The 24,551-nt window shown below is 53.7% G+C and overlaps 7 protein-coding genes across 7 annotated transcripts; 2 read left to right on the forward strand and 5 right to left on the reverse strand.

Moving 5' to 3' along the window:
• Nucleotides 1–4,283: 4,283 nt before the first annotated feature.
• On the reverse strand, nucleotides 4,284–5,758 carry LTHEOB_8106 (Sirq protein; the record flags this gene model as incomplete). The annotated part of the gene is made up of 4 exons (XM_035517547.1): nucleotides 4,284–4,862; nucleotides 5,009–5,182; nucleotides 5,286–5,413; nucleotides 5,467–5,758. 4 exons carry the CDS (start codon nucleotides 5,756–5,758, stop codon nucleotides 4,284–4,286), a joined length of 1,173 nt encoding a protein of 390 aa, XP_035370653.1.
• A 225-nt stretch (nucleotides 5,759–5,983) lies between these two features.
• LTHEOB_8107 (uncharacterized protein) lies at nucleotides 5,984–7,150 on the reverse strand (the record flags this gene model as incomplete). Its single annotated transcript, XM_035517548.1, has 1 exon — nucleotides 5,984–7,150. The coding sequence occupies one exon, from the start codon at nucleotides 7,148–7,150 to the stop codon at nucleotides 5,984–5,986; it is 1,167 nt and encodes a 388-aa protein (XP_035370654.1).
• A 2,546-nt stretch (nucleotides 7,151–9,696) lies between these two features.
• LTHEOB_8108 (Glycoside hydrolase family 61) lies at nucleotides 9,697–10,604 on the forward strand (the record flags this gene model as incomplete). The annotated part of the gene is made up of 3 exons (XM_035517549.1): nucleotides 9,697–9,770; nucleotides 9,848–9,995; nucleotides 10,065–10,604. The coding sequence occupies 3 exons, from the start codon at nucleotides 9,697–9,699 to the stop codon at nucleotides 10,602–10,604; spliced, it is 762 nt and encodes a 253-aa protein (XP_035370655.1).
• Nucleotides 10,605–10,920: 316 nt separating this feature from the next.
• LTHEOB_8109 (uncharacterized protein) lies at nucleotides 10,921–12,243 on the reverse strand (the record flags this gene model as incomplete). Its single annotated transcript, XM_035517550.1, has 1 exon — nucleotides 10,921–12,243. One exon carries the CDS (start codon nucleotides 12,241–12,243, stop codon nucleotides 10,921–10,923), a length of 1,323 nt encoding a protein of 440 aa, XP_035370656.1.
• A 2,334-nt stretch (nucleotides 12,244–14,577) lies between these two features.
• On the reverse strand, nucleotides 14,578–15,987 carry LTHEOB_8110 (Chromosomal organization and DNA repair protein; the record flags this gene model as incomplete). Its single annotated transcript, XM_035517552.1, has 2 exons — nucleotides 14,578–14,925; nucleotides 14,983–15,987. 2 exons carry the CDS (start codon nucleotides 15,985–15,987, stop codon nucleotides 14,578–14,580), a joined length of 1,353 nt encoding a protein of 450 aa, XP_035370657.1.
• Nucleotides 15,988–19,553: 3,566 nt separating this feature from the next.
• On the reverse strand, nucleotides 19,554–22,208 carry LTHEOB_8111 (BRCT domain-containing protein; the record flags this gene model as incomplete). Its single annotated transcript, XM_035517553.1, has 2 exons — nucleotides 19,554–21,635; nucleotides 21,690–22,208. The coding sequence occupies 2 exons, from the start codon at nucleotides 22,206–22,208 to the stop codon at nucleotides 19,554–19,556; spliced, it is 2,601 nt and encodes an 866-aa protein (XP_035370658.1).
• A 278-nt stretch (nucleotides 22,209–22,486) lies between these two features.
• LTHEOB_8112 (Zinc finger DHHC-type palmitoyltransferase protein) lies at nucleotides 22,487–24,082 on the forward strand (the record flags this gene model as incomplete). The annotated part of the gene is made up of 3 exons (XM_035517554.1): nucleotides 22,487–22,578; nucleotides 22,629–22,782; nucleotides 22,862–24,082. 3 exons carry the CDS (start codon nucleotides 22,487–22,489, stop codon nucleotides 24,080–24,082), a joined length of 1,467 nt encoding a protein of 488 aa, XP_035370659.1.
• Nucleotides 24,083–24,551: the final 469 nt, after the last annotated feature.

Raw genomic sequence — 24,551 nt, forward strand, 5'->3', positions numbered from 1 at the left:
CTACGTCGTAGAGCCACAATTCCTGCCTGCTTTGGCGGTTCGGCGGTTCGCGCACCGCGATCGTATGCCTCTTCTCATCGTTTGCTTCGGTGCCTTGTGCAGAGAGTTAAACTTTGCGCGATCTCTCGTTGCGTTCACCGGCCAATTGAGCCTTGGGGGCGATCGCACAGTCTCGAACACTTCGACCATCATCATGAATTCTTCTCCGGTTACACTTGATAGGATCACCACATGCGCGCACGCAGTGAGCCTTGCGACCTACATCACCATAATCACCACACCCCACTTTACACCACCTTGTCTCACAGCCTTACCGTCCGCTTGCGTAAACTCTCTACCCGGATCTTCCTTGTGCCAGCCGCTTCTGCAACTCTCCTTTTCCGCTTTCCTTTGCAGTTAATCTCTCTCAAGCAAAGTCAGCACACTGACGGCATCAGCATGCGCGTCTCCCGCAAAAAGGAAAATGCAAACGATGAAAGGATTGCGGCTCTGCCCTACCCGCTGTCGCTGCTGGGGGGAGTCGACAGGCATCCACCGGGGGGCTGAACGGCTTCTTCCCCCCGATGACGCACACGCACGCCGAGCATTGTGGCTTTTTCATCTCCCTGCTCTACCGACGATCTTAAGTATTGAGAGGACGCACGTCTGTTGATCGAAGATCACCAGGGGTGGGTGTGTAGGAATGTCGATTCGGGGTTCGGCGGATGTGCGCGACGGGTAGTTCCCGCCGATTCCTGCAAAGCACGCAGAAAGTGACGGGCGATCTGGTTGGGTTAGATTTATGCGGGCTTTTGTCGCTTCTGGTTGGTTGCTCCTTTTTTTTAATTTATCCCAGTCACGTTCCCTGCCAGATGCTTGCTAGATGCTGGTACCACGCATATGCGGGACACGTGCGTATTCTGTGGGGAAGGAAACGCAACAGCAAGGAGTAATGGACGTTGTTGGGGAGATCGAATCTGTTTGTCGAGATCATCTTGCATTGTACTTTCTGCTGGACTGACGTCGTGGTGGAGACGGCTGGGGTAGGGGTGCGGGTGGATCTGACGTCAAGCCACTGCATGGCGCGCGTGCTGCCGACGCGTAAGATCTGATCTGATGTTTTGGTGTTTTCTTTTTTTGGATGGGGGCGTTTGGTCGGCAGACAGACAGGGGCTAGGCCGGGGTGTAGGCTATATGTGGGCTTGCGTCTTTGGTGGGTTTGGTGGGCGCTCCGGAGCTGCGCGCGGGCTTGTATCGAAATGCTTTCATGTTGTTCACCAGCGGCTCTGCGTTAGTTGGGGAAGATAGCATATGCATTAGGGCTTGTCGCCTTGCTTTGGCGCTGCAGCGCTGAACATAATCCTGAAGAACTTCATCCATCAGATTAGTTTTCATAATAGCTTCACATTTCGGAAGCTACGCCTCTAGCATCCATGTTGTTATAGGTAGACTACTATTCTTTCCTGAATTTTCTGCCGTCTTCGTGTTTTCCGTCTTCTCGAAGAATTTCATCACTGCAGTTCACCCGACTGTGAGGTGGAGTTGAAATAAGACATAAGTTTATCCTAATAATATTGAAACAGCTTTGATTACCTGATCTCAAATGGAACATTCCGTGATACAAAAGTGTAAAGATCTCGGAAATGTGCTGGAAGGTAGAAAAGAAGAAAAATATGCAAGAGTAAATGCAAGAAATGAGTAACTAAGAAGAAAGGAAGGAAAAAAGGAAAGAAGAAAGAAAATGGAGACGATGACAACATTCAGTAAATCTTGGAGGTCAACAGTTTGAGGGGGGATATGAGTTGTGGAGAGGAATGTGCTTGGTCTTACGACCACGAGAAGACCCATAATCTCTGAGCATCTCGGCTGCATTAACTCCTGACCTTCCAGCCACCTTCCCAAAGCGTACTCCAATCATGTCTTTTTCCACCAGACCGTTTGGTTCATGGACGCTCCCAACGTACTGGCAGTCGAGTATCGGTTTGCCATCAGGCGTAGATTCCTCACAGCCCAGAACGACAACGAGGATGCAAAGCTTTTCTCCTTCCCAAGCTTCCTCGTCAGATGAGGGACCTAGGTCCATCAGAAGACAACTCTCCCACTGTTGAAGCGCATGCTTGATCCTTAGGTCTACCGAGAAGTGAAACGACCGCGGTTTTATACGGTTGGCGATTTCCTCACTCAGAACGAACGCACGCAAGCGTCCTTGGATCTCGCCTCCTTTTCTAACGTTCAATGGAGTAGACTCTGATCCAGCAACTCGTGCCGATCCAATAAAACTTTGCCCATTGAACAAAATGTGTGGGCACCACGAAAAGCTTCCTTGGTCGGTCATAGTCGGAAATCCGTGGAACAGGAAATTGCCAGAGAGGAAGTCAAGTTGTGTGACTGTCCTTCGAGTTATTTCCGCTTGCGTCATGCCAGGCTCAAGATTTTCTACCCCGGCCATCAAAGCAGCGATGATTGCTCGATCCCTTGGCCAAGAAGTAGTCCGGAGTGCCAGAGAGCGTAAGAATGTCCCATGAGAAAACTGAGTGACGAAATGATGCCGCAGCTGGAATATTACGACAGTCGCAACCCAGTGTTCGTAGCTTACACTTGGAGATGGTTTTGTGCCTGGTGCCATGACCTCTTTATCAAGATCTTTGAGGACGCATGAGCCAGTTTCGCCGTCTTTAAAAATGATTTTGACGCGTTCTGAGAAAAATAGCTCCAATGCAGTCCATCCGCGTGTGAACCAACTCGACAGTAGGACAGCTATGCACGGGAGGCCGTCATCAGACCAGGGAAATTGAACCAGAAACTCGTCGTGTACAACTGTCCAGTTCGCATTTTTGAAGCTTCCCTGTATGCCGTTCAAGGCTTTCCCACGTGCTTTTCGATCAGTCGGTATGCTGATAGTGTCCCACCAGATACCACGACAGCCCAATTGGTCGGCGATATCTGCGAAGTAGTTAAACAAGCAAGGATTTACCTTGCCTGCTTCTTGAACACCAACTCCGGTTCCATCTGACCACACGTGAGATATGGCGATGTATGAATCCCAATAGTCACACAAACTCGCCTCCTCTCTGATCTTCCATATGGCGGGCTTATTCTCATTGATGGCTGTCAGAATTATGTCTTGTGGGAATGTTCTGAGTTTTTCGGTATTTGGCTTGATATTTCCACCCTTGTCGAGAGTAGAAGTACACTTGTGCAATTGCTTTTTGAATGTAGTGTTCTCGCATGCAATCTCGCAGAAATCCGGAGTGCAATCCATATGCCCGACTTGCTGAAAGCTTCCCTTGTGGTCTGCCTGTGATATGGCTTCCAACAGTGTTGGAATGTCTGCCTCTCTAGCAGGACTGGCTGATGCGATGTTCCACAGCCTGTTTGGGCATATTTTCAACTCGTTGGCTTTATGCGCGGCATGGAAGCTTGCGGATTCCACTGTGCGAGGTAGGAAAAATCTGGGTGCGAATTCATGAGAATCGGTAACCATAATGATGTCTCTGGATTTGCCGATCCAGAAAAGCATCCTAAAGACCTCGAATTCGACGTCCAGATCTCCACTGGGTCGTATCTGCTCGCGTACTCTTGGATTCAGGGCGGTGCAGATGCACCAGAAAACGGGCTTCGGTAGGTCGAGGGAGCTGTCACGGATGCTGCAGCATGCCAGAATCTCCAGCATCCAATCTCGGAAACTCTTCCATTGGCACTTTGGCAGGCTTTTGTCGAGCTTTTGTCTTTCGGTCTGACATCGAGTAGAGTTTCGGCATTTCGAAACGCCAGCAGTTTTGCAAAGTCCGGCAACCAGCTCTCGAAAACTGAAACCTTTTGGGTCTCTCTTGTCTAAGCCCATCGATTCGCGGTCGGAAGCCCTTTCGATCCAGCGGTTTGGACAGGTCGAGTTGGCCGTCGGGCCTGGCTTGTCGCAAAGAAGCGGGTCTCCAAAGGCCGGAACCTCGGACTTCTTGGTTGGCCAGTCGCCATGATTCGTCCTTGTGTCGCGAGTTTGAGAGGCAGATGAACGATTCGAAAGGAGTATCTTGTGGCGCATATCACCGAGTATACTACGGGGAGCCATTGTTGCTGAAAGGACGCGTTGTGCAAAGGTAGGTTCTATTTTCAGGCTGGAGAAAACAATTAGGCAGCGACTTGGCTCTGGAGGCTGGCTCTCGTGCTTAAATATCAATGTGCATGAGCATGGCGTACGCCAGCAAATCAGCATACATCTACAACCGCTTTCTCCTCATTCGTTCGACTCAATTCTGAAATTCGGCCCCCACCTCCTCCCACTCCCACCTCAAACCTCAACCCCATCAAACAATCATCCCCGCCTCCCTAAACCGCTCAAACGCCCTCCACCACGACCCCACCGCATCCCTCTCCTCCGTAAACCCCGCCGCCCGAATCTTCCCCAACCCCAACCTCCGATCAAACCCATAGCACTCCCCCACCGTATCCAGCGCCTCCCGCTGCCACACCCTCGCGCCCCCCTTCACCCCCGCCCTCTCCAACACCCCCCGATGCCTCTCCACAAACTTCCCCGGCCTCAACACCTCCTCCCCTTCCTCCCCCTCTCCTTCCTCCGGCCCCACCCCCTCCAACCCAAACCAAGCCGCCAACCGCGGCCACCGCTCACTCATCGCCAGCGCCTTTTCCTCATCAGCGATGTTGAAGAGTTGTCCAGAGGACACGGCTGGGTTCAGGCTGGCCCAGATAGCGGCGCGGGCGATGATGGCAGACGACGCGTCGTTGGAGGGCGCGTCGGCCCAGCCGGCCACAGTGCCTGGGAAGGGCACGCGCGCGCCGCGCCCGTGGATGAGGGCGTAGGTGCTGAGGTAGGACGCCCAGTGCGCGGTCAGGTTGTAGGTGCTGCCGGTGGGGGAGAAGCCGATCTGTTTGTGTGTGTGGTTAGCGGGGTGTTGGTGGGTGGTGGTGGGGAGAGACGGTAGGTTCTTCAGGGGTTTCCCTGAGGCTGAGACGATGAGAGGGGGGAATGGAAGAAGAAGAAGAAGAGGAAGTGGGCAGTGATGATGCTTACGATGGCGTCGGGCCGGATTTCGGCCCAGGTCCAGGGCTTGTCAGCGCTGGCAGTGCGCAGGATGGACTGGTAGTTGTAGTAGAAGACGTTGTTGCGGTAGGGCTCGGGTAGCGGGTCCATGGTTTCGACGAGGGGCGCTTTGTGCAGGCCGCCGGGAACGTGGATGCCGTAGCCCTGGAAGTGAGAGTGAGCGTTTGGCTTTCGTTTAAATGGGGGACGGTAGGAAATAAAATGCTGCAAAGTGAATTTAGTGACAAGAAAGACGAAAAAAGCTTACCCTGGTTCCGCTTGGGAAGACGAAGAACTTCAATCCTCGGGCGAGTGTGTCGACGGCGCCGACAACACGCTCAAACATGCCAGTGTTGACGCGGGTCTCGACGCTCCAGTCATCTTCCTGCTTGTATGCTGTGGACCGGAGTCAGAAGAAGACGTTTAACAAAGAATGTTCCGATACTGACCGAAATAGAAAACGTGCGTGACAGCGCCGACATCCTTGACCTTATCTTTCAAGAATGCGGTGAATTCCTCCACGGATCCGTTGAGCAGATTGACTCCGGCAATCAGCTCCAGTTCCGGCCGATCTGGAGACGGTGCCGGCCACCAGGAATCTTCAAGCTTCAGAGGGCGATTCACCAATGCTGTGACTTTCCTGAAGGTGCCGTGTGCGGGGTAATTGGAAAGTAGCTCGTCGACAACGGCCCAACCGGCCAGACCGGAGGCACCGAATACCAATGCGTGATTCCCGGACATTTTGGAAGGGAGGTCTGAAAAAAGGGAAAAAATGGTGGGATTGTAGAGGTATATTCCAGAAGATCATTTCAGTATTTATATATGCACATATCGCGTGTAGTCGGGTATATCCGGCCTTTCCGGATGCGGCAACGTGTAGAGCCACCGCCTCGATGATTCATCCTGAGCAAACTCAGTTCAGCCAATCATGTCTTCCCGCTATACAGCAGTGCAAAGCCACATTCATCAGTGCCGCAATAGCTTGCGGGCTTTCCTACGTATTCTCGACCAGAACTTGGCCTTGTTCCGCTTCACACATCCTCTCCATCCATCGTCCAACTGCATCAACCATGCCGTATCGTTCGGATCGTCCATCGGCCCCAGATTCCGGAACGACAGCAAATGGATCTGGTCGAACGACCCTCCATTATCCTTCTCCACCTTCTCCCTCGCCACATCCTCCCCCGTAGTCTCGCCCTCCTCCCCAGCACCACCACTCACAACAGCAATCTCACTCCCCCTCCTAAGCGACGGATAATGCACCCTACGACTGTAAAGGTACAGTGACGTATTACACCCCTCATACGCCCTCGGGCACCAAAAAAACTCGCTACACTTCTTCCCACACTCGTCCTGCCCCTTCGGATGGAAATGCGCCGTCGGCGCCCCGCAAAAGCGAAAGTCGTTTAAACAGTCCGCAACGCGCAAATGCGGGCACAGCTGCGCATCCGCCGCGAAAACGCCCGCCAGCAACTCGTGATCATCGACCCCCAGCCGCGCCCTGTCATCGACATCCAGCCTCACGTGCTTCCTCACCAACTGCATCGACGACGAGCGCCTCCTTGCCCCATGGTGCTGCTGTCCCCCGCCACAGCCGCGACCGCGTGGCCGTGCGGCGGGTGATGAGCGCGGGTAGTACTGCTCGACGGCGACGCACGACTCGGGGCAGAGCATCCGGCTGGCCGAGGGGGACGAGGGAGACGCGTCGAGGAAGCACGGCGCGGCGGCGCGCTGCATCTCCCAGTGGTTCAGGCGCTGCAGGTGGTCGCACAGGCGGATGTGCGAGACTGTCCCGGTGCACTGCCGGATGTGGTCGGGGACGAGGCGTTCGGTGGGGGTGAAATAGCTCTTTGGGTGGAGGGTTTCGCAGGACGAGCACCAGAGCTGCTTGCGCCATGTGCAGCTGCTTACTTGTTGGCGTTTTTTGCGGGCGCGCCAGGGTGGGGGTGCGCGCGGGAGGGCTGTGAGGGTGCTGGTGGGGGTGGGGTGGAATAATTCGGTGTCGCGGGCCCGGGGGGTGGGTAGGGTTTCGGTTTTCGTGCATGTTGCTGTTGTGCGGGAGGAGTTATCCTGGGAGAGTATTTGTGCGGATTTGGATGTTTCGGTTTGTTGCGATTGCGTGTTTGCGTCCATGGTGGTGGCGGTTGCGCATGCTCAGGCGGAAGTGTAGTGGTGTGCCGCGGCTCCAACTGTCGATATTGTCGTGACTTTCATGCAGCAACAAAAGAAGACAGCTCCAGGGAAAATTGAATAACGTCTAACAGGCTCCGGGAAGCGGGGTATAAAGCGTTCGAACGGTGCGCGGGAGCGCGAATTGTAAGACGTCTTTGTCGCGGCTGGAAGTTAAGACACCATCCAGACCATGGCTCAGCTCGGCGCCGGTAACCACATCGTTGGGACCTCGTGCCGTGACTTTCTGACATATTAGCCCCATCGCTATCCCTGAGAGCCCCGCCGCGATAACCGTTGGTCAGACCACGTTCCCCGATTTTCACCGCAATTCGCGCACTGATCTCCCTCTCGTCCTGATCGCCGTTTTGCGCCCGACACAGAAATCTCCTGCCGGCGGCCAGCCAGTAAGCCTGCGACGACTAAGACCCTGCCACTAGATCTTCTGCTGTCAGCGAGCGTTTGTGGAATTGATGCGCGTTAGTCAGCTGCAATATCAGATCTACGTTATGACGTTGTATGCGATCGCGTCCTTCGCTGGAACTTCAATGTAAATACTCACAGCTTTCCAATCGAGCTGAAAAGCCCCTCAATCCTTTCCCGAGGTCCAATTACCTAAGCGTTCATGCATTTGTCCTGAGCGTGCAAAGGCGTGGGCAGGAAGGGATCTGCACGCACAGTGCTGCGCTGTTAAAAGGCTCCCTTTGACAACGCATCGCATAAAGCAGCCTCTTCCATAAACTGCATAGGAGCTCGTTTAAATGGCCATCCTAAGTCCGTGTACCCCTTTGTTGGTCCCAGGCTAAACGGCCGCTCGAAATAGACAGTTTCCATTTGGTTGGAATCGGGTTCCGGACTTCGGAACAGCATGTCTGGATCAACGTCATCAACACCTTGAAGCACGTGTCGAGGGAGCACATGCTGGTCAGGGCTGCTGTGATTTGATTTCGCTCCGGTCCAGAAGAGTGGTGGCATGCGTTGTAGTCAATTCGGCATCCCGTTTTGCCGGTACTGCGGCGGGCTTCCCCGCACTCGTCCCATTTTTTTCCGCGCTCTTTTCCAAAGCCTTCTCCGGTGCGTTGGTTTGTTGGGTCAGGCACGATAGCTGATCCCCGCATGACAAACACTCCATTGTCATGGCCTCGACTTCTCCTGAATGGCGGCAGCAGCAGTAGACCTGGCTTCAAGGAGTGGGTCCGGGACGGCTTCGGAGGCTCGGCAGGGGAGCTGATGACGACGAATTGTGCTAAAGCTCATATCCTAATGAACAAAGAGTAAGCATCAGTATCGAGAAGTAGAGATTCTCTTTTGGTACCTTTTGGCCAATGCCAACAGTTGGCAGTAGTTTGGGGGCAGTTGAAGTAGAAAGGCTTACCGCCGTGGCAGAAAAATAGGAGTCCAAATAGCACAGCGCATCAGACGGGCAGGCATGAAGACATATCTGACGCTTGCATACTCGTAATCATGTTCATGATAGAGAGCTGGCCATCTGGTGTGTCGTTTGGACATCGACGAGGCAGTCAGTAGTAAATCCGAACGGCAGATGCACATTGCAAAAGTTTTGAAGAACATTGAACGTGAAGACAAGAGTCGCTTATGCAAAATAGTCGAGCCGCCCACCGCGTTTCACTCGGAATCCCGGCACAACCTTGGCATTCCTGCGACTTCTTAGTGGGACATTCATCCGCCTGTCTTCTGACGTGTTCAGTTCCGTTCATTTCAAATGGAATAGAAAGGCCGGGGCAACTTGTACAGCACGCACAGTTGCACTCGGTCTTACTTTCGAATAGTACCAAAGCTGCAGAGTGCAAATAATCCCACGAACGACATCCCGTAGGCTAGTATTGAAAGCGATGCGGCTTATACAAGCCCGGTCTCTCATATTTTTTCGATCCAGCGTTCCCTTCAAATGGCGATCGCCCCCTGAACAGGCAACTGTTTCATCACCCAACGAAGTAGGCGAGCATCGCTTAACCCTCAGCAAGCCCCAAACCAGGTCCGTCTTCATATCTATATCCGCCTTTCCGTCGGCCATGCAAGCCGCAAATGACATGCATCCCACCTGGCTGCTATCGGGACGCGGGTGTTCGGCGCTCGAGGCGACAAGCCTGGCAAAACGAGTGGTCAGACAATACGTCTCCCCTACAAAAACAGTAATCCCCTGTCCGAAATAGATGAGAGCGAGCGGAGAATGGTGTATCCACCTGTCAAAGCATCCCACCAATCACACGGCGCGCAGTGCGTTTCAAAACGGGGTGCAGCGAGCGGAGAAAAAGCTGTTTCTCACACCGGGACACACGGGCCGCGAGTCCAGTCTTGGCATCGTTTGATGTGCCGCTGCTTTTCGGACTGGCTTGTTTTCGCTGCAAGCTTGGCGGTATAGTGTTGCGTATGGGGAGTAGATAAGTAGTTTCGAAGGACCCGGTCAGAGTTGCCGTTTGTCGTGTTTCCAGGACTGAAGTTCCGTTTTTATCTTCTTCTCTTTCCCTCCCCATCGAACCAGAGAAAACATGCGTTCCGCAAACGTCGGCGCTAGCATCTTGCCTGTTCTGGCTAGCCTGAGCACCACTGTGCTTGCTCACGGGTGCGTAGCAGCAGAGCCTCTCAGCCGCAATGTCCAATGGGTGATCTTTTGTATAGCATTGCTGACGACATCCCCAGCCATGTCCAGTACCACGTCATGAACTCAGCCACCTACACCGGCTTCCTCCCCGTCAAAACCCCCGACTTCACCGCCGACCCGCCCAGCATCGTGCGCAAGATCGGCGGCAACGGGCCCGTCCTGGACATCGGCACCGTCAACATCACCGTAAGTTGAAACAACTCAATTTCTCAGAAACCGCATAAACCGCATAAACTCTGACACTCCCACCACCAGTGCAACATCGGCGCCGCCCCCATCACGGACTCGTCCGGCTCCTCCCTCACCGGCGCCGTCACCGCCGGCACCAACATCACCTTCCTCTGGAACGAGTGGCCGCACAGCGGCCCCGTGCTCACCTACATGGCCAAGTGCGATCCGGACTGCGGTTCCTTCACGGGCACCGAAGGCGCCGTCTGGTTCAAGATCGACGAGTGGGGGTACCAGGACGAGACGTGGGGGTCGCAGAAGCTGGTCGACGACGGCAACGTCTGGACGTCGACGGTGCCGGCGTGCCTGGCGCCCGGCGAGTACCTCGTGCGCCACGAGATCATCGCGCTGAGCGACTGCAAGACGGAGGGGAAGTGCCAGTTCTATCCGAGCTGTGCGCAGGTCACGGTTGAGGGGGACGGCGCGGAGGTGCCGAGTGGGGACAGCGTGATTGCCTTGCCCGGAGGGTATAAGACGGATGGGCAGGGCATTTTGTGGGATACGAATAAGCAGAGTCCCGCGGATTATGTCACGCCTGGCCCGGCGGTGTTTGAGTGCCCGAGCTGAGGGGTGCGGGGTTGAGGGCTGATGTTTGATGAGTGAGATGATGTGGAAATGTCGGGAATGATTTTGCAGTGGGGTCTGTATATACACGGTCACTTGTCTTCTGCAGATGTCTTGGCTTGAATGATATGGATTAAGATGACTACCCGATACATATGGCTTTTTTTCCCACCATTATCCTCCTATTACTATTTATTCAATCTAGTTCCCAATTACCAATCTTTTCCATCACCCTAATCCATGTGCATGTTTTGGTACAATCTGGTTCAGCTATATCCTTCTCCCTGTGAAGTGATTAGGAATTGCTTTCTCGACCCGCTTAGGCCATGAAGCGCGCAGCAGCGAGAGCAGCGACACCAAGCATGCCGAAGTCGATGCTGTTCGCAAAGGCACCACCCGTGTACTCGGCCGGGGGCGTGGCAATGGGAGTGCCGACGCTGGGAGCGGCACCGGCGCTGCTGCTCTTGTGCTCCTCCTCCTCGTGGTCGTCGCCGGTCTTGTCCTCGCTGCTGCTGCTCTCGTCGTCGTTGCCGTCGCCGCCGTCGATGGCCGCGTCGCCCTTGATGCCAGTCTTCTCGGAGCTGCCGCCTTCGTTGTTGTTCTCGTTCTCCTCCTCGTTGTTGTTGCCCTTGTTGTTGTTGTTGCCGCCACCACGGCCGTTGCCGGAGGCCTTGCCGGTCGTGTCGTCGCCCTCGTCATCGCTGTCGGACGAGGACGTGGCCGATGCGGTGGCGGAGCTGGTGCGGGAGCGCGAGTGGGAAGATGAGCCGCTGGTGGTGGTGTTGGAGTAGGAGGCGGTAGACGAGTCGGTGGCAGAGGCCTCGGCGCTGGAGGGCTCGGAAGTGGAGGTGCTCTCTTCGGATTCCGACGAGCTCTCGGAGCTGGTGGTCGAGGTGCCCTCCTCAGATTCCGAAGAACTCTCGGAGCTGTAGGTGGAGGTGCTCTCCTCAGATTCAGATGAGCTCTCCGAGCTGGTGGTGTAAGTGGAGTAGGACGAGGAGGAAGACTCGGAAGTGGGCGAAGCAGATTCGGACGAGCTCTCGGAGCTGGTGGAAGTAGAGTAGGATGAGGAGGAAGACTCAGAAGTGGGCGAGGCGGATTCAGACGAGCTCTCCGAGCTGGTAGTCGAGGTGCTGTAGGAAGAAGAGGAGGTAGACTCGGACGTAGGCAAAGCAGAAGAGCTCTCGGAGCTGCTCGACGAGGTCGAGTAAGAGGACGAAGTAGATTCGCTGGTGGGCGAGGACGTGGAGCTTGACGAGGTGTAGCTGGAGCTGCTGCTGGTGCTGGTGCTAGTCTCCGTGCTGGATGAGCTGCTGTAAGAGCTGCTACTGGTGCTGGTGGTGCTGGTCCAAGTCGACGATGGCCACGAGCTCGTCCAGGACGAATCCGTCCAAGTCGATGGCCACGAGCCCGTCCAGGACGAATCCGTCCAGGAGGAGGGCCAAGAACCCGTCCAAGACGAATCGGTCCAGGTAGAGGGCCACGAGCCCGTAGTCGACCACGAGCTAGGCCAAGAACTGAAGCCGGCCTCTCCAAGTCCCTCCTCAAAGTCATTGGGATCATTGCCACCAAATTGGCCCTGAGCGACAGCGGCGACAAGGGCCAGCTGAGCAGCGAACGCGGGGGCGATGAAGTGCTTCATCTTGAAGGACTTGATGAATCAGCGGATGCGACTCGATTGTGGAGCGAGTGTGATCGAAGCGAATGAAGTGCTTGAAGCTGTTGATGAGAAGAGATGCTTGCTGATGAGTCTGAATCGAAGACCGGCGGAAGATTGGATTTATAGAAATCAAGAAGCTTTCGCCGCCGTCGTAGATCACAAAAGGTTGACTAGCCATAGCCGCCGTGTCTACCGCAAGAGATCTGGTGTTGTTGAGCCGTAGAGTGAAGAAGCCGAAAGCAGAGTACTAGTGCGGCGAGACTACCGCAATTTAGAGCATTAAAGCCCCGCGGGCAGCAGATACGGCCACCTATGGGGTAAAGCGCGAGCCTCCATTCCGCCTCGCCAACCTAAAGCGTATCAGTACTACTGCTTTCACATAAGCTCGATTGCGTGAAAAGATCTTTGCGCACCCCGAGATGGAGCCGGAAATTTCTTCGGCAACAGGAATGCAAGCTAAAGGTTCGCTCGCAGTCTTGGTTGGCCCGTTGAGCAAGCATCCTGGGTAAGCTTCTGCTAGAGTTATCCCTTGAAGAAAGGCATCACCTGTCGAACTGTCCTTAGTCTCGGAAATGTTCAAGGTCATACCACGTGGGCGGGCCAGCATGCCCGCATTCGAGGTTTGTTTTCACTCCGTTTGCAGTCACAGCTTTGTCACCTAAAGAATTGGGACAATTACGTGCACAGTCAGGGTCACGATCCATGAGTGAAGTGCATCTATTGGTGAAGACCATTGTTGATTGGCCATGGCTGGCTGCCAGGTGTGTCCCACCGAGGTAGCTGGTGGATGCTTCACGATGATCATCGATCGACATGTGAAGTGGCAAATCTTTACTTGGAGAGAACTTCTTGGTGACTCAGCCCGCGGAAAGCCGAGGTCTCCACGTCAGGCGAGAGGCAGTGTGCGATATCTCAACCTCATCAGGTGTAGATGTATAGTTTAAGGGGGGAAAGCGAGTATACCGCAATACGAATGAAATTTAAAGTCCGGCAATAGCCATGTATATGAGGCTGTTGTAGCTATCGGATGCGTCGTGTAGTAGCGAGAAGTGAAGTGTCAGGCAAGCAAGCTTTATCCCTGTACGAATAACTCACCGTTCTGGTGGAAAATCGCCCATTATCTTAGCATGACGCGGCTTCTCCGCAAGGGATTTCCGCACGAACATTTGATTCGTGCCCTATGCCTCGTCTGATAGCGCGAGATCAGGATGTGTGATGTATTGTGTGAGCAAGCTAAGCCCAGATTGGCAGGTGCATGTATCCTTGCGTGGGCCACAACACTCCATGACAGAAATCCACTCATGCAGATATGACGTGACAAAGGGGCATCATAAGATAAAACGAAACTGCAGGGTCTAATATTTCTTGGCTTTTGAGCTTGTTTGGTATTCGTGAAATCTTTGGAATTCATCTAGATCTGTTGATTGTTTTCAAAATTTATCTCGAGCTTCTTGAACAAACTTGTTTCTGCTCTGATTAATTACACGACCCGCAATATGGCCAATGTAAGACTAAGACCTAGCCCAAATATTTTGCTCATCTCGAACATACGGAATAACTGTCTACAATTAAGTTTACTAATACTATCTTGTATTTGTTCAGCCCGGTGGTGATTCCGCTGCCCGCCTCACGCGGCACTCCAACCCCAGACTTGTACGTTGATTGCAGCATTTAAAGAGCCAATAAATTCACCGCGAGAGCCACATCGAACAAGAAAAACTGATCACGGAGAATGTAAACAGCCTGCTCAAGAATTCGCAGTCGGGGACCGCGTTCAAATCAAGTCCGAGCCGCAGACGCAGACTTACGAGATTACCGATGCGTATATCAACAAGGGTGAACGCGTTTGGATGTACTCGTTGAAAGGAGAGGGAGAGGATGAGGCCAGGTTGGTTGAAGAGGGTGAACTCAAACGATAACGGACAAGCATGTATTCAGGGAAGATGAAAGTATTTTATCTGGGTATCTCGATAACATCTGATGTCGCCGCCATCAGCGGCAACCCCGCCCCGTTTCCCTTGCACGTCTTCATCTGCCTGGTAGCCACTGGAGTACAAATCTGCTGCATCCTTCGCTCGAGTGTTTTGCTCAACTCCATGGTCGACGGAGTTAGTCCCGTTGTGCGGACAGACTAGCGTCCGCTAACCATCAACGCCGTTCCTTTAGTACTCCGCACCTTGCTGCAAGATCCACGCGAAGTCATCATAGCTGATGGGCTATTTACAAACTGCTCTTGAGACTGCATACGAGAGAAATATGCAAAGCACGCAGCCCCCTTCGCATCCACCTCCACTCTCGGCAACCATGCATCTGTTTTCATTCTTCGTCTTCTTCTTCGCTGTCGCTCCCCAAGTCCACAATATTACTGCTCTGAATATGACTGCTGTCCATTGTCCCATCATAACCCATATGATTCGAACTGCTAGACCCAACACCAGGACCTTGCGACATGCCACTGGCTCGTTCGATCTTGGGCACGATCCGCTGGCTCGCAGGCTCGTCGATATCGTCGTACTCGTTGGAGTCGTCAGAAGGTATGACCTGTAGTCGAGAGTTTTCGACATTCTCGTCGTCCGAGTCCTCCATCTCTTCCCGCCTTTTCTGTATGCGCTGAATCTTGCGGATGAGGGAGGGGTTGGGCCGTAGATCGTTCTGGGTGAGCATCTGCGGAAGCCAATGTTAGCTACAGTCCAACACGAGCAAGCCTTGGAGAGCACTTACTTGGTCGCATCCCGGCACTGGACACTGCACTGTCCTCAAACCGTCCCTTGCACCTCGTCGGTTGCTACCGCCAGTGAAAGAGTTGCTCTGCAGGAGTAGCTCCATAACAGCCTCCCTCTCAAACGTATGCGGACACTTCGTACTTGTTATGGGATCTTGTAGCTCCTGTAGCGTGAGCGGACACTTTGTGCTGATGCGCTCGAATGCAACAGCAATGTCGTCGTCCGAATCGTCGTCTCCAGCCTGCGTGACGCCGGGCGCCGGGGCGCCGGCGCTCGTGAACCACGCAGTTTTCGGCGCTAGAGGCGGGCCCTCGCCGTTCGGATAGGTGCCGTCGTGGACGGCCTGCTTGAAGCCGACGTACTCGGGGTGCTCCGAGTAGCGCGTCGGCAGCGGTAGGGAGTGGTACTTGTCCTTCTGCGCCTGGTAGCGCTCCTCGAAGAGGTCTCTGGGGACGAGGACCGGCTCGTTTTGTGTCTCGCCGGGGAGGGTGGGGTCGTAGTCGGTCATGTCGTTGTCGTCATCGCGTCGTCGCTGGGATTGCGTCGGGCGCTGGGATGCGGAGGCGTTGCGGGCGGCTTGGGCCTGGAGGTGCTCGATCTCTTCCTGCAGAGTGCCGGCGAACTGCTGGCAGTCGATGGTCTTGCGCACGGTTTCTTCCATGCGCTTCGTCATGGCGGTGACGCGCGTGTCGAAACCTTCTAGGTGCTGGGCGCGCTGTTCGTCCACGTCGGTCAATGAGTCGGCGTGCCTTTGCTTGCGCTTGAGATCCCTGGCCTTGCGGTCGGTCAACCGGTAATTGATGGTGTTGGCATTGTCGCTCAGAGCCTGCGTGGCCTGGCGGAGGTGCTGTTCCAGCTTCTGGTGGTTGTGGTCTTTCAGAATGTTGTACAAGCTGCGCTGGCCTAGAATGTTGAGAGGGTTCTCAGGCGGTTCATACGGTGGCAGATCTCTGGCAGCAGTGGCGCTCGGCCCAGCGGTTGATTGCCGGACTCTTGCAGACATGATTGAGGGTGCGATTATTGATGTAGGTGCAAATCGAGTGTAGCAACAGCGGCAAAGACGCGCCGCGAGCGGGAAGACGCGTCGTGATCGCGCTAGCTTTACAAGGGATAGCGCCATGCGGCCACCATTTCTCTACCTCCATCAACTTGACGCCATCTCCGCTTCCATCCCCAACATCCCCATTTCTGACATATTTGGCGCCCGATTTTGATAAAAGTTTTGCCAAATGCTGCCATATGCTCCGAAATATGCATAGTCAATATGGGCTGGTCGGAGCTGCTTTCCCTTGACATAGCCCTACTTCGCCTCTTGTGCGCAGAGCCTTCGTCTGCAACGATCAATGCGTCGTCCTCGTAGTGCAGGCTGTATGCTGATTCCTGGGACACTATGGCAGTAGTAGTACGAACTATTGGCATTTCAATATATACCTAGTCCGTCAACGAACCACCGCACCCAAGCCAAGGCTGCATCACCCCGATGACTCTGTCTTCGCCTTTGAAGCCGCATTGGTTGAGAAGTTCGATATGAAAACCACGAGAACAGCGCAATACGCCGCAGACGCTGCGAACATTTCATTGCGACCAGCTTTCGTGAAGAGTGGCATGGCGAGCGTGAACAGCAGAACGAACGCTACCAAAACGACAATAGCCCTCATAAGCGCCGACTGTGTATTTGACACATTGAGCTCATACATCGCAATGATAGGAAGGACGAGCAGGGAACACAGGACTGGCGTCACGAGGTAACTTGCTATTTGCTCCACGCGATCATTGTCGTAGAAGCCGATTTTGGGATTACTTGTCTTGACTCGGAGTTCCGGTGTCTGCAACCACCTCTGCAGTATTATTAGCGTGTTATAACCTTTCTATCGTGGAAGACTAAAGGCTCTTTGTTCAATCTATGAGAGATATACTCAGATAGAGACATGAAGCGTTTTTTTTTTTCTTTTTATTAAAAGGAATACAGGCCATGAGTGAACAGCGTACCTTCAGAAGGGGGATTTTAGTGGCTAATAGCACAAAATAGCCATCGAACAATGCCCATTCTCTTCCTTGATGGAGTGTGACAAAGTCTTCCTTCTTTTGGAAGAGCATAGCCTCCCTTTGTATGAGGGGATGATTACCGTCCATAAATCTTCGCACACTTTTGTAGTCCCGATCGGACGGTCTTCGGAATGCGGCTACATCTCGAGCAACTATCAAAAGATCACCTGAGGTTGATCTGTATCAGTCCGAAAAGCCACAGGTAAAGACGTAATACGTACCATAATCCTTCAGCTTCTTCTTCAGCTGTTCTAAAATCTCCCGCCTCTGGTAAGGAGGCTCGTAGTCCTCTTGAGGAGTGGACTGCGCGGAGGCACTGAGACTAGAACTTTTAGGTGGCTGTGGAAGTGATGAACTTTCAGGATGCTGTGGAAGTGATGAAATTTCAGATGGATCTGAAAGTGATGACCTTGCAGTATCCTGTGGATGAGGTAAGTCTGCAAGAATTGGGTGGGTGCTTTGAAGATCGTTTCGAGTATCCCGATTGATCGACGAGAGGAGGAGTTTTCGATGCTCGTCCATCATATCAAAACTGTCGCAATCATCGAGTTTCTGCTCCAAGCTGGTGATTTCATACTGTAGCTCAAGGAGTACTCTTCCATATAGATAGTTGAAACCTCGGTATATGGAAAAGTTCGGTTGGCCTGTCTGGAACGCGGCAAGCTTTGCATATCCAGCCAAGCTTTCTACTGTTTTGTTTTAGAAATGAAGTTTGAAATAAGATTATCGATGACTTACAACTTCTCGTTTCAGTCTTCCGGTGTTCCTTCGGTCGGCCCGAACTGAAATTAAAATGCCTCATCCATGGCTCTGAGGATGTTGTCAGCTATTTAGGCTTACCTCGCAGAGTATGATTAGGTCTATCTTACTGTTGGTATTTTTGCTGGGATTACCAATAATACCGTTCATTTCGAGTTGTGTTGCACGGGAGTTCTGAAGACAAAGCAAGCTCTGAAGAAGCTACGAGAATGAAAGTTGACGGGAGACTCTCAAGAAAAGACTGCTTTCTTACAAGGCTGAGATCATGTTTCTTATGTGAAGCTTCTAAGTGGCTTACAAATGACGCTCACCCTGATAATTCTCGTATCTTTCACGAGCTAAGTGATCAAAATTGGCGGCTTGCATGAAGAGTCGTTAAGCTGTGTAACCTGATCGAATGCGGAGCGTGAATAAGCGCTCAATCTTTTCCGTATACGAATCCGACATTTGATGACCCTGTGCCGTAGCAGAGCATCAGGCGAGTCTTAATTCCATTTCCTTAAACCATTCCTTCACTGTCCCACCATCCTTTTCCGTATGAAGTTTCCCCGCATCATCGACCAACTGGTACTCCCAATGGCCATTCTCATACCTTGCTGTTGAGACTCTGAGCTTAATGAGTCTCTTTCTTGGCCCATCAAGCTTCTGGACTAGATCTTCCTCCATAAACTCTTGTGGCCACGGCTTTAATAGCTCATTAGTATTCCATTCATTCCTTAACTCTGGTATCTACTCACATCAGACGGACCCCATCGCATGACCTAATTCATGTTATCGAAAAAATTCTTGTGAAGCCTTATTTTTTTTTTTTTTTGGGATAACGTACATTAGACATTTGAGGTTGATTTGAGTCACAGTAACTCGCTGATAAGGCATATATCGAAGTGACGTGGGGGCCAAGGTGTGAAAACCAAGATGTCTGCCAGCTCGAAAGCCCTCGGTTATTTATCTGTTCCGGTGGCTGTTACGCTGCACCAATAAGCAGGAGTGAAATGTGGCAATCGCTGTGCGGCCACCTATAGCTGCCGGCTGATCCACTCGGGCGCCTGAAAGCATCACATGTTGCAGCCACCTTACCGAAGCGAGGTGCCCAGTCTAGGCTGACTGCATCTTCGCTGGGGCTAGAACAGTCCTTGGGAGGAGTCATTTTATCGAGATGTTTAGTCAACGCCTGAACTGATGTTGGGCTAATCGCGAAAGAGAACGGTAGTCAGCAGACTAAGTGACTATGAACAAGACTGATTGCAAGTACTTCTATTATGACGAAATTGCGCTTTGACTGTTCTTTGAAATCCCATTGAGATTTTGACTGCTCTCCTTGTGCGTACTCGTATGTTAATCGACATTTGGCTGTAGAAAGACTTCATTTTTCGTTTCAGCTGCATCTTCGAACAACCCAAATCATGGGGTTTGATCGACCACCAATGATGGGACGGATGCTGCGCCTCATTGAACCTAATGCATTCGTCCAACGATGAAGATGTAGCATCCGCATCACACATAAATCTACGTTCCCACATTGTGCAAGGTACGGCGAATTCATTCTGTACTAATAGCTGTTTGTGGTATATTAACTGGTAAGCATCTATCGATGCAGGAAAAGGCGCCTCAGCTTATGCTTCTCCAAGAGATGAAGTTTTTGAACGCCGTGAACACCTGTCAATGCCCAGTGACTATACGGGCTGAAAAAAAGAAACCCCAAAAAAAGAAGAACCGAAAATATCAAGGGATCATGCAAACCCCTACCCCAACCCATCCTTTTTTTCATTCTTCAAGTCCGGTAAGGAACTCATGCCTCCGCACGCACCTCTGCCTGCCATGCTTCGCCTCCAACCGCTTTCTCTCCGAAGGAGTGTTTTCCAATAACGCCAAATCATCTTCTTCCGTCCACACGCCCCGCTCATCGGGCAGCATGGCCAGACCCACACTGCTCCTTCGTCCCTTTTTCGAATTGCTCGTAGAGTTGACACGCATCCACCTGAGTACCGAGTCCGCCATGGCCGTACTCACAGCACACGTGGCATGAAGAGCGGTTATGATGTGCTCTTCAGAAAAGTTGTAGGGAGGCGCAAGGCGTGAGGAAATGTAGGCTTCAGCCTCAGCTTCGTTGGTCAGGTCATAAGTGGGCTCAGTGGCCATTTCGAAAGAAGTGAAGCCGGTGCCACCAGATGAGCTTGTGGGGCGGGTGTGCTGTTGCTGAGGACTATGCGTGAACTTGCTGGATCGTCGAGGGGTATAGTTGGATGTGGATCGTCGCTGATTTTCATGGTCATTGTAGGAGGATGATACGGTACGCCGCCGTCTTGTATATGCAGGGCTCGACGCAGTGCCATCTTCTGTTAGTCTCTCCGTCTCAGCGCTTCCCTGAGCAACCTCTAGCCACACGTCTTCCTGTTCTCGCTCCACTTTTCCTTCTTGATCTATTTCCTGTGATTCTTCCTGCTCCTCTTCTTGTGACTCGTCTCGCTCTTCTTCCTCTTCCTCTTCTGCCTCATCTTCCTCCGATTGCCATTGTCCTTCTTCCTCCGATTCCTCTTCCTCTGATTCCTCTAGCTCTTCTTGCTCTTCGTTCTCATCGTTCTCGCCTTCACTCTCATCCTCACCATTTTGAAGCTTCTCCATAACACCAAGGTCTTCGAGCTTCTTAAACACATCCATAACAGCTTGCACGCCCTGACTCTCCTCGATTTGACTCATATTGATAGCATGCATTGTATGCATTACAACAGCATCCTGCAGAGCCACGCCGTCTTGCTCTTGTAGTGCGTTAGGAAGAGCTCTGTAGTCATCTAGTAAATCGGACAATTGTCCCTCAGTCAGATGTTCCAAAGCTTCCCGAACGCGGAGCTCATCCGGCTGACTTCCCGAGCCATCCTGGCCTTCGTCATAGACCGTAAACTCTGGATGAGATGAATCTTGCTGTGGTTTTGCGGGAGGGGTGTGCGATGCCGATCGTGATGAGCGTGGACTCGAGGACGCGTTGGAACGAGTCTCTGGGGCAGCTTTGGTTGGGGATTTCTTGTTCGGTGACGCCTCAATGCTCTCCTGAATAGAACCCAATGAATCTTGAACATTGGTATGACGCCGCTTTGGCGAGGGTGTGGCCACAGCGCTCCCGTCTTGGGCTGGGCTAGTATCCTCTCGTCGCCTTTTGCCTAGGGCAACAGACGAGGGTTCTTGTGGAGTTGCAAGGGTTTCCTCTGCAGCCCCAGAAATTCTGGTTCCTAGCTCTGCTGGATCGACATCTGCATGCAACTGCTCTTGTCCATGCATATTGACTTCCTTGGGCTCTTCTTCTTTAATCTTATTCTCTTGCTCCTCTCCCTCGGGTTCCCTCTTGATTTCCGGGGCATCTGAGATGGGCGGAGGGAAGTTCGGAAGAACATGATTTCTGTAATACTCAATCCAGTCGGTGACAGTCGCAGTTTCACCATTCACCTCTTCCCACTCTGTCCAAGCCTCATCGTAAGCTTCCCCACGAGCTGGATTCTTGACCAGGTCCGCATAGATTGGTTTGACTAATGCGTCAAAGTATCTTGCCCAGTCCTCGCCCGAATGTGCTGGGTTTTTATTGCTAAACTGTGCCCAAGCCTCCTCCAGACGTCCGTACGGAACCTCCATGACCGTTTCTGCGGAACTGAAGATGACGTCGAATTCGGCGAGTTTGAGCGCTGCCAATTTGGATGGAGATAATGCAGTGTTCCTGAGAGCCCGGCGGGAGGATTGAACGGGCTGGACATCGGAGGGCGGCGACGGCGGAGGATTGGCGGCAACGGTTCGAGGAGGCTTTGTGCTGAGGACTTTCACCCAGCGGTCGCGCCATGATTGCCAGGTGTGACGGTTATTCTGCGCGTGTTAGTGGTGCAGCCAACTCAGAGTGAGGTGTTGGCATGGGCGCACCCTCTGCTCGAAGTCCTTGTAGATCTCATTGCCCTTGACTGCACAGCCGCGAGCCTCGCAGCCTTTGACCCAAGCGTAGAGCTCATTGTCATCTTCCGCGGTGAAGGGGATGCGTCCACGATGGGCCGGCCGCGAAGAGCCAACTTCGCGGACAGAATTGGCAGGCGGTCCGCAATGGAACTCGCTAGGGTCCTGGAGTTCTGAGTGCTGAATTGACCTCTCGATAAAGCGGTAGGAGATGCCGCCGGAGGGCAACTCGGAGCGGAGGTGATCGACAATCAGGTAGTCGGCGTGTTTCTCGAGCGCGACGAGCTGGCCGCCGTTGTACTTGACGCGGTTGACAAAGTCGTTGCGCGAGGGCACGCGTTGGGCAATCCAGAACTTCTTGCCCGCAAACAGGTCGCCGTAGACTGGCGGCTCGCGGCTGACATCGGTTATGACGAGCATGGCGCCGCGGTGGTCAAAACGCGATGGTGTGGATGCGGGGGACGCGTCGGGAAATGACGCGACGGACTTCATTGCGATTTGCCGAGACGGCGCCGGGCAGGCTCCGTGCGGCGACCAAGCTTAGTGCTCCTCCTTGCGAGCCGGGCTGGTTGCGGCGGTGCAGGCGCTTTCTGCTCCACCAGGCGCGCCCATCTCCCGGACTAGCCGACCAGAAAATGAGCCGCGCGTTTCCGTTGCGCAGCCTCTCCTGAGCCTCATCAACTCGCTGCTGACCATCCCGGACGACTCCCCGTCATGCGCATGCTTTGAACCCCACAGCGCGCAGCAGCTCCCCGCTCCATGCCGCTATCATGGAGGGTCCGCTGCAGCATATCGTCATCGCCGTTGCGGCTCTCTCTTTCCTAGTCTTCACCGTCTTCTTTGGCCGTCTTCCCGTCTTCCGGTGCGTGCAACGTCAACACCTCGTCTGCCTCTCTAATTTTCCGTCTGCAGCAAAACCCCCATAGGCTTCCTGCACCGCTTGATCTGGGTGCATTTCCCCGCGCTGTTGCGCCGTCTGGACGGCCTCGTAACCGGCGGCCGGATCTACAAGTACACTACCCGCACCTGGCATTATCTACTCTACGAGAAGCATCCCCTGGTCATCGTACGTGTCCACTGCCGTGCAGTCGCCTGCCCAGAGAGTGCAAGCCTCCGGGCGCCAGCTGACACCCAGTCAACTTCAGATTTTCTTCCTCGGCCTTCTCACCGGCGCCTCTGGCCTGTTCCTCTTCCAAACCTACACCTCGCTCCCCGCATACCACCGCCTGCTCATCCCGCTCGTCCTCCCGTGGCCCTATGTCTTCACCTACCTCGCCGCGACGACTAAACCGAACACCATCATCAATGCCGCGAACCACAGCGCCCAGATGCAAGCGTATCCGTACGACCACATCCTATACCAACCCAACATGACGTGTCGCACATGCCGCTTGCCGAAGCCGGCACGTAGCAAGCACTGCCCGATTTGCAAGACGTGCGTGGCTCGTATGGATCACCACTGCATCTGGGTGAACAATTGCGTCGGTCGCGAAAACTACCGCTGGTTCCTCGCGCTACTAGTGAGCACTACTTTGCTCCTCCTGTACGGCGCCTACCTGGCCCTGATCGTCTACCTCTACCCCCGCGTCTACGACCGCTTCACGCACTACGACCACGCTTTCCCGGCAGGCCTCCTCAGCGGCTGGGCGCCGTGGCCGCTGCGCCTCAAGGGCTTCCGCGAGGACTTGAACACGGTGCTGGTTGAGAGCATCAAAGTGGGCGGCTTGAGCGTCATGGGCGTCGGACTCCTGGCTGGGCTTACCTGGCCCCTTCCCCTCGGCTTACTGGCGTACCACGTCTACCTGATCTGGGCCGGCATGACGACCAACGAGGCGAGCAAGTGGGCGGATCTGCGCGACCAGATGCGCGACGGCCACATCTACGCTGGCAAGCTGTGGGGCGGCGAGCGCAACAGCGACTCCTCGCCCGGCAGCGGCCAGCGCGGCCGACCCAGCACCCGCGGCGGTCGCTACGCCCACTCGCGCGCCCGCGCCACCTCCAACAGCTTTGCCGAGTTCGGCTTTACCTCCGGCGAAGTCGGCCGGCGCATCGCGCGCGAGCACAACCAGGAAAAGAGCGCCGCCGCCAACGGCTCCCCCACCACCGGCAACGCCCCCGCCTCGGACAGCGGATACAGCTCCGATGACAGCTGCTTCCACTCCCACACCAACACGACGCGCTGGCCCAACAGCCCGTGCCAGGTCCTCGTCCGCACCGCCGACGGCGAGCCGCCCCGCGAATGCCCGCCGCAGTTCGTCGGCATGGTCGACCCGGATAGCTGGCAGCGCGTGTGGCGTCTTGCCGATATCGAGAATATTTACGATCTGGGATTCTGGGATAACCTTGAGGACGTTCTGAGAGGTTAATCGGAGATTGATTACCTCCGACCAGAAAAAGATACCAATAAAGCCAATGCCAGGGCCACAACATCATATATAAAGAAGCCAGGCGATTATACATATATCGTACATATGCTTCTCGTACATGCCAGTCAGCAAAATCCAGGTTAGCCAATCGGGTCAGTCACTCATTAGAATCTTTCCGTCTTCCACTGCATTTGTACATTTTTGCATCAGAACGGCGCATGGGATCAGGCGGCACATTGTGCTTCCGTTTGCATTATGTCTCGGTCTTCCAGCGACTGATTCTCACTTTTACCTCGTTTCTTTTCTCGTCTCTCATTTGGCGCGGCGTTCTGGCAGGAACTAGATCGCGGTGGTTTTTTTATTCGCTGTTGTGTTATTTTGTATTTGTTTGGTTTTGTCTTTTTGTTTTTGCATTTACATTTCCTTTTCCAGCGCCATCGTCTGCGTGTGGCCATCGCCGTCTCTCTGT

The sequence above is a fragment of the Lasiodiplodia theobromae genome (assembly GCF_012971845.1).
Source record: "Lasiodiplodia theobromae strain AM2As chromosome Unknown scaffold_25, whole genome shotgun sequence".
In the NCBI taxonomy this organism is placed as follows: Eukaryota; Fungi; Ascomycota; class Dothideomycetes; order Botryosphaeriales; family Botryosphaeriaceae; genus Lasiodiplodia; species Lasiodiplodia theobromae.